Source organism: Tupaia chinensis, unplaced genomic scaffold (assembly GCF_000334495.1).
Source record: "Tupaia chinensis unplaced genomic scaffold, TupChi_1.0 Scaffold144472_1, whole genome shotgun sequence".
In the NCBI taxonomy this organism is placed as follows: domain Eukaryota; kingdom Metazoa; phylum Chordata; class Mammalia; order Scandentia; family Tupaiidae; genus Tupaia; species Tupaia belangeri.
The window spans coordinates 1,115,146-1,123,488 of NW_006204331.1; the positions used below are offsets into that span (position 1 = coordinate 1,115,146).

Here is an 8,343-nt window from a genome sequence, read left to right on the forward strand (position 1 = left end):
GGCTGCCAGCTCCCATTCCTGGGTGCGCTCTCACCCACCAGGGACTACACAGCCCACTTGACAGGCCCCATGGCATGCTGGGGTGGGCTGAAGATAGGCGGGGCCGTGGGCTGTTGTCAGGACTTGCGGGGTGGAGCTGGGTTGTGTTGTGAATAGCATTTCTGGGGGCCAGCATCTCACAGGTGCACAAATCCCACAGTCTGAGTCCACAGGCCTTGTTTCACTCCAGCTGCAAGAGGCCAGAGCTGACCAGGGAACCACCCACCCCAACGATCACCTCATTTCCCCCAGTGCCCGTCGCCTGCGATACTGACCACTGTCCTGCAGACAGATCACGAGTGCCTGGCAGGCCCCAGCCCCGACACACACCCTAGGTGTGCAGAGTGGCCCCAGCCCTGACTGACTGCAGAGGGACTACCCTATTCCCCCAGTCCATTGCCGCAAATCTGGGTGTCGGCAGGGGGTCTTTGGGGACCCCAGAGCACTGAGATCCTGCATAATGCCCCTCTGGCTGCCACGGTGCTGTGCAGGTAGAGATGCAGTGAAGGCAGCTGTGCCACGGTGCTGTGCGGGTAGAGATGCAGTGAAGGCAGCTGGCCAGGGCTCCCTCTTGCAGACGACCACGTGGCTGTGAGTGTGGACTGTGAGCACCTGTCAGCCCAGGTTGAGGAATATGTCCCTTCTGCAGCAGAATACAGGGCTGAGGGTTTCTTGGGGTTGAGGCCCCCAGGCCCGACGCCCCCTGGTGGCTGCTGGTGCCCTGTTCCTGGGCAATCAGATGGCCTTGCCCTCCCTGGACTATCTGTGGGCTGATCCTGCCTGCAGGTGGGGTCTTCATCTCTGGGCTCTCAAAGCCGCAGTGGGGTCTTGGCCAGGAATGGGTCTCGTGAAGGCCCAGCCCTGAAGCTCCTCAGCCCACCCCCAGGCTTGGGTGGATGGACTGACCCATGTGGCTGGGCAGCCCTGGAGACAGTCCCTCACAGGGTGGCCTTGGCCTGGGATGGGTCCTTACTACCTGCACACCTTCTGGGACATTGGGAGCACAGACACCAAATGAAGAGGCAGGTGTGGAGTTGCATCTCCAATCTCAAGGACTCCAAGAACCCTGCCCTGCACTGGGATGTGCTGTGTGGAGCCATCGTGCCCCAGAGGGTCACCATAATGGCCTCAGAGGTGAGCTTTGTGGGGCTCAGGAGCCCCAGTGGACCTGGGGCTCAGCACTGGCCCCTGCCCAGGAGATGGCCAGTGACGAGCTCAGGGAGATCCACAAGGCCACAACAAGGGGGCCACTTGTGAACACAGGGCCTGCATGGGTGGCACTCAGACGAACCTGCTCACCTGAAGCAGGAGCAAGAGGAACACCATCGGCCCACATCACGGTACTGGGGCTCAGCTCCGCTGGGCTGAGGGACAGGTGCTAGGGCCGGGGTCCGAGCCTGGGGTTCTCTTGGGTCTTTCAACCATGACTGGGCTAGGGAGTGACCATCACTTTCAGGGACCACTCCTGTCACCAAGCACTGATGGCCCCCTGGCAGGCAGCACCTTGGGTGATGGGTTCTGGGTTGCTGAGTCTGGGGGGAGGTTGGTCCACTGCCCATGGTAGGTGCAGGACCACACTTAGACCCTCTGTGGGGGTGCGGGCTCTGGTAAGAGCTGAGGCAGCCTCTGCACCTGGGAGAGGCCATGAGACTGTCTCCTCCTGTGGCTACCTAGAGCCCAGGGGGCAGAGTCTCTTCCACCCCCACCACGGGCCCTTCCTGACGGGGACCCTCTTGCCCTCAGTTTAGAGTCCGAGACCAGTGGGGCCAAGGCCTCTGGCATGGTAGAACACCTCTTCCCTTCCTCCCCTCGAGAGGCCCAGCCCTGGAAGGTCACTGGGCAGCCTCAGATTAGGTCGCTGATGGGTTCCAGCTGGGCCAGCAGGGCCCAAGTCTGGGGATGTCCCTGCAGCAGAGCCTGCCAGGCACTGGGCTCCCATGCCTACGGGTGCAGACAGGCAGCTCTGACGAGCCTGTGACCATCTGTGCATACTGCAGTGAGGGTGGGAGGTGCTGGAAGGTGAGGGGGTGGGCCCGGCATCCCAGCCCCTTCCTGGAGGTATTTGGGGTGTGGGGTGAATTGTCCAGCCAGACTCCTAGGACCCTGGGGACACAGGCCACAAGGCTGACACACTCACCCTTCGTGCAGGTCTGAGGAGCCCCTTGCGGTTGTGCTGCACCCATGGGCCACGGTCAGCATGAGCTATCCCTGTGTCCTGCATCAAGTTTCTCCGGAGACCCCAGCAGGCAGCGCCCTGACCTGCCTGCCCAGACTGTACCCTCCTGGCCTTTCCCCACCATCACTAATTAAATGGCTCATTTGCCTTCTTGCTGCCTTGGGCCCTGCTCAGACGGGCCACTTGAGCTGGCGTGCAGGCTGATGTCTTTGCCCTGGGGTTGGGCTTGGCCCTGGTGGGGAGCAGTGGGCAGCTGGACCCTCAGAGAGGCCAGCTGTGCTGGTGGGATTTGAGGATGTTAAGGTGGCTCTGCTTGTGTGTGCACACATCAAAACTGAGCTGCCCATGCGTATGCACACACTTTGGACTGAGCTGCCTATGCATGTGTGCGCACATGTCTGAGTAGCCCATGCTTGTGTGCACATGTCTGACCAAGATACTCATACATGTACACACATCAAAACCAAGCTGCCCACGTATGTGTGTACACATCCAAGTAGCCTACGTATGTGTGCACATGTCCGACTCAGCTGCCCATGTGTGTGCACACATATGACCCAGCCGCCTGTGTGTGCACATCTGTCCCAGTTGTCTGTGTGTGTGCACACATCTGACCCAGCTGTCTGTCTGTGCACACATCTGACCTGGCTGTCTCTGCATGTGCATGCACATCTGACCCGGCTGCCCATGTGTGTGCGCCCACCTTGCCGAGCTGCCCTGTGTGTGCACCCACCCTGCTGAGCTGCTGTGTGGACAAGGTGGGAAGTGTCCTTGTGCAGACTCCTTGGAGTCTTGCTGGGTCTCGGCCCACTGCCTAGCTCAGCACCCTCCCTGCTGCCCCAGCACAGGCAGCTCCTCTTCAGGAGGGTTCCAGCTTCACATTGCATCAGGTCCCAGTGTGAGTGTCTTATCTTAGGAGCCTGCAAGATGGCGCCAGTGGCACTGTGCTCACCCACAGCCCTCAGAGCTGCTGTCATGTCCGTGTCCGGCAGGCCCTGAGCAACACCCCTGCATTGCAAGCCTTGTAAGGGACTGCCCTGCCATTCTGAGCCCAGGCCCAGGCCCAGAGCCATGCACTGGGCAGGGCTGAGGATGGGCTACTGCTCTGAGGAGGGTGAGGGGTCGTAAGGCAGAGGACACAAGGCCCGATTTCCTCACAGTGGACACCAGAGCCTCTGGCCCTGGGTCTGGGATGATTTTTCATTGGCTAATCTTGTCCTGTATGTGAAGGTTCTTAAACAGAAAGACTTTTGCTTTAAAAATAATCTCAATAAGACATTCTAACATTTTTTGGAGGGGTGGAGATAAATATGCAAACTTTTCTTTTTCTTGATAAAACACAGAGTCAGGACATGTTTCCAAGTTTAAAGTTCATGAACACAAAGTAGAAACTGGGTCCTGTCACCTTGAACTTGACGCTGGGGCGCCATATCTGGTTCGGAGGCTTAGGTCCGATTCTGGGGTGCAGACATCTTATGTAGGAAGTCCTCCTCACGGTACAGAACTGGGCGGCACAGTCTCCTCTCCACCAGAGGCATGTCCCGGTCCCACTGGCTGCTCAGGGAGGGGACCCCAGCACGGCTCTTCAGTTCTAGACTCCAGGAGGGCCCCCCTCTCACCACGCACAGGCACTGCGTCAGCCAGGCTTCCTGCCTGCTGCACATCTGGGGAGGGGACAGCCAGGAGACACAGCCCTTCTCAAGGGGGCTGGGGCTGCTTCCAGGGTGGAGACCCCAGCCAGCCTGTTTGCAGTGGGCGGCCTAAGCCTCGGAGGATGGTGCGGGTCCCTGCAGCAGCAGAGCACGGTAGGTGGGGGAGCTGAGGAAGCGAGGGTAGGAGTCGCGGTGCATGAGCGCGTAGATCTGCAGCTGTGCGTCGTCGAACGTGTGTGCGGACGGCTCCTGCATCTCCTTGTTGATGCCTTCCCGCACGCGGGAGTCCAGGCTCACCTGCAGGACGGGCCGGGGTCAGGAGTGGGGAGGAGCCCCTCTCCCCACGGCCACACCCACGCCGCAGCCCGTGCCCTGCTGGGCTGGCGCACCTCCTTGGGGGACAAGATGGACACGTAGTCCTCATAGATGAGACGAGCCTTCTCGTCTACCACATGCTGGTTGGCCTCAGCCTTCAGCTCCTCGCAGGCCAGCCAGAAGAGCATGTTCTCTTCGCTGTACTCGGTGCGCAGGAACGCTCGGAACACGCTGCGGCCTGCTGCACTGTGCATCAGCTTGTCAAAGGACTGTGCCCAGCTCTGCACCTCCTCGGGGCTTGGGGTGGCGCTGTGGGCACAGAGGCCGGGCCGTCAGGCAGTGTGTGTTCTGGCCAGTCCCCCCAGCACGCTCGGGAGCTGGACTCACCACACTTCACAACTGGGCAGGGGCTGCAGCTTGCTCTCCCGGGACACCTGCCACGCTCGCCGCCGCTCTTCATTTCTGGTGGCAAAGAGGGAGGTGGCACTGCCCCAGCACAAGCCCCCACGCAGGTGAGACCACATGTGAACCCACGCAGGCAGAGGCAGCGCCCAGAGCAGCTCGAGGACGGAGGGATCTGCAGACTTGTCGCTTGCTCACACAGGCCAAGGCTGGGCCTCTGCGCCTCCCTGTTTGGCAGTCTGACCCAGGGGCCCCTGTCACCTGCTGCCTTCAGGCTCCTCCCCCTGACCTCAGCCCTTTCGGAGGGGCCATGGAAGGGGTCCACCCTGCAGGCCTAATGAGTTACACTGAGTCTTGTCAGGCGATGTAGGACCCCTAGTCTTCCTGTCCACAGCTGTCAGGTGCTGAGGCCTGACCCTCACTCTGCAGGGAACCTTTCCTGCCGTGGCATGGCCATGCTGGGCCCACATCGATACCCCGAGGGACTCAGGGCTACTCAGTGGCTGACAGGGTGTCCAACCTGGACGTCCAGGAGGACCCAGCTCCCACCCCACCCTGCAGCCTTCTAGACACACCCCGAAGGCCTAGAGAAGTCTTATCTATCCGGGTCATGGCCGCTCACCAGAGAGCTGAACCCTCAATAGCTGGAAGCCTGAACTCTGAATGGGGCCTTTGCAAGGCCTCAACACAGCCACCAGCTTGCCTAGTTTAGTAAATCTTGCCAGCCCTTCTCCTGCCCTCACACCAACACGGAGACTCCTAGGCCACCCTCCCCATGCTGTCCAGGGGCATGCCCCATTATCTTGGGAATGCTCAAGTACCCCTAGGGGCCTGGGCACTGACCATTGATCCTCAGGCCCAGCAGTCCCTGGGCAGGGCATGCTGCCAATCCTGCCTACAGGTCACGCCTCGGAGGCCATGGGAAGCCCTGCCTGGTGGTGCAGGTTGTCCTGGAAGACGCTGGGTCCACGTGCCCAGGACTCTGACTACTTGAGGGCTGGGATGGGGGGGCACGGCATGGGGGAACCCTGCCAATGTGTAAGGCTCTCTCTCAAGTGCGAAAGAAATAAACTTAAAAACAAACAGAAACAAGCCATCGGAGGGTCTGGGAGCAGGCCCTGGGCCCACCCAGCCCCGCCCACGTACCGGGAGCAGCTGCAGCAGCAGCACCAGCACAGGCAGCAGGGGCTGCGGCCAGGGGCTGCTGGTGGGGACGCAGGGCTGGACATTGAGGGGGGCTGGTCCGCCTCCTCCGGCCCTGTGTGCTGGGGGAAGATGGGGCTGCCTCAGCTTCTAGGTGGGACTCACCAGACCCCACATGGCCCTCCCACCCACCTACCAGGGCCACGAACCTCTGACCTGGGTGTTCAGGACCCTGCTGTCCCCCACGGCCCTCCCATCCTCCCCGGGGCAGAGGTGGGTGGGGCAAGTACCTGCTTCTCGGCCTCATGCGGGGCCGGCATGGGTGGGTGGAGGAGGTTGCCCAGGCTCCGTGGTGCCAGCTCCAGGACCCTCAGCCTGGGGGTCTGGAGGGGTTCTGACTGAGAACTCAGCCCCTGCCTGTCACTTGGGAGGGGTCCTGAGAGGGTGTCTCCCTTTTTCCTTGTAGCCCTGGTGGGGCTGCTTCTACCCCACCCCCCAGCTTGCACTAGGGATCAGGGTCAGTGCGGAGGGGCTGCAGCAGCTTCTGCCTCTCGTCCCCAGATCAAGCTCACCAAGAGATTCTGGGGACACCTCGTGCACTTGGTCCCCAGGAAGCCGGAAGCCTGGGTTCCTCTTTCTTGGCTCCCGAGGGCCCAGGGCTAGTGGCTGGTGAACTGGGCGGGGCAGACATCTGGGACCACTCTTGTACCAGGGTGCTTCTGTCCAGACTTCAGAGTGGCTTCCCCCAAGGGTCCATATCTGTCTGCGGGCCCCAGGGGTGCCTAGCAGGCTGCAGTGTTGGGGTGAGTGGGATCAGGGTAGGACTTCCCAAGGGCATGGCAGGTGGGCCAGGGTGCTGGTGAGGAAGGGCTTGCATCTCCCAGGGACTGCGGTTCTCTGTCCTCGGTTGCCCCCTCCCCGTGTCACCCCCCTGCTGGCCCCCAGGGTTTCCCTCCCTTCCTGCCCTCACCTCTTCTAGAGGTTTGGGAAAGTGACCGCAGGCCCGCCAGCCAGGGAAGTGGGGGCGGCACCGGGCGGGGTGCCTGGTCCCCAGCTGGAGTGGTGGGGGGCTGTATCCTTCCAGGCATTTGGGCTGTACCTTCAGTGGTGGGGGTGCTCTGAGCTGTGAGTGAGCCCCACGTGCCACAAGAGTCCCGCAGGCCACAAATCCCAGCGTCCCTGCAGGATGGGGCAGGCCAGCCAATCAGCACCCTGGAGGCAGTTTCGAATGACTCCTCCAACTCCTGCCACTTTGGCCCAGGTGAGGGCCCTGGGCTTCTGCGCCTGTGCCTCCCCCACCCTCCCCTCAGTGTGCGATTCTATCATTTAATTTCCATCTTCCCAACGCCCCTCCCCCAGCTGCAGTCCTCTGAACCCTGTGTTCAGGCCTGGCCTTGGGGGGGCCCTATTGAATGGTGCTCAGAAGGAACTCACTTCGGGCACCAAGTCTGGGGGAAGGGGCAGGCTTCCCTGGGACTGTGCCCCTTCACCTGCCCAGCTTCCGCTGAGACCATGGGGTCGGCAGGATCCCAGCAAGCAGAGCGAAGACAGAAAGCAACCCACAGCTGGGCTTTTCCTTCAGGGCCAAGTTTCCAGGGAAAGGAAGGGGCGTGGCCACCTGAGGTCGCAGCTTACCCGACGGCTGACTTCCCCAGCAGGGCTCTTCCTCCTCCCGCCAGCCCCGCCCCCACACCCTGGCACCCAAGACCTTCCCTCTAGGCCGCCATCTCCAGCTCAGCTCTGAGCTGCGGGGTGCTGGGGGGGAGGCTGTCTAGGGGTGGGAGCTAGACTGCTGACCCAGACCCAGCTCCTTGCACCCTTCTGGGGTCAGCTAGAGCCACCTAAGGTGGATACCCTGGGCTGCCTCCTTTCTGGGGGGTGTGGGGTACAGGGTCTGAACCAGGGCCTCCCTGCTCTTCATCTTGGTGTTGGGGTGCTCTTCCCCCTTAGCCAGTCCCCCAGGCTTTGGCCACGTCTGGGAGAGGGGAGGCTGGACAGGCATCAGGTCTCTGGGGACAGTGGCTCCCTCGGGAGCGGCTGCTTTGCTCCACAGAAGGAAGAAGAACGTCCAGAGCCCGCCCAGTCCAAAAAAAGAATAAGAAAATGTGGCAATCCCAGAAAAAAAAGTCATAACCTTGGGGGGAGGTCTATTCCCACTTCTCATCCCACCTGCTGCACTCTGGTTTGTGGGAGCCCCCGCTGGCCCTCCTAACCAGTCTGCCTCTGAAAAGGAGGGGCTACCCACCCACCTCCCTCTTCAGCGGTGGGGGAGAGAGTCCAGACCGGAGCCTGTCTCCTCCAGGTACCCCTTCCTGCAGCCTCTGACGCCCCAACCCCTGCCTCAAGCAATTCACCATGGCGTCCCACTCACCAGCGACCAAAAGACGGGGTGGGGGCGGGAGGGACCAGGTTCGGGCCGGGCTGGGCCGGGCCCCACCCTGGCCGCCGAAGGGGCGTGCGTCGCAGCAGCGGGGACTCAGTCAGACGGCAGGAGGTACTCCTGCAGCGTTTGGAAGGGAGGCTCGCGCAGGAACCCCAATCGGCTGGGACCGGGGACGCAGCGCCTCCCCTGCAGCTCACAGGGCGAAGTGGCTGCCCGTTCCAACCGGGTGGGGC

General features: G+C 61.9%; 1 protein-coding gene across 9 annotated transcripts; it reads right to left on the reverse strand.

Moving 5' to 3' along the window:
* Nucleotides 1-3,469: 3,469 nt before the first annotated feature.
* RGS19 (regulator of G protein signaling 19) lies at nucleotides 3,470-8,337 on the reverse strand. 9 transcript variants are annotated; one of them, XM_027767703.1, is made up of 8 exons: nucleotides 8,099-8,337; nucleotides 6,827-6,906; nucleotides 6,300-6,517; nucleotides 6,018-6,110; nucleotides 5,731-5,849; nucleotides 4,570-4,644; nucleotides 4,257-4,491; nucleotides 3,470-4,164 (listed from the first exon to the last, which is right to left on the reverse strand). In XM_027767703.1, the coding sequence occupies exons 4-8, from the start codon at nucleotides 6,045-6,047 to the stop codon at nucleotides 3,976-3,978; spliced, it is 648 nt and encodes a 215-aa protein (XP_027623504.1). In that variant the 5' UTR covers nucleotides 6,048-6,110; nucleotides 6,300-6,517; nucleotides 6,827-6,906; nucleotides 8,099-8,337; the 3' UTR covers nucleotides 3,470-3,975. The 9 variants fall into 9 exon arrangements, with proteins under 9 accessions (XP_027623504.1, XP_006167147.1, XP_006167151.1 ...); XM_006167085.3 differs by lacking the exon at nucleotides 6,300-6,517; XM_006167089.3 differs by lacking the exon at nucleotides 6,018-6,110.
* Nucleotides 8,338-8,343: the final 6 nt, after the last annotated feature.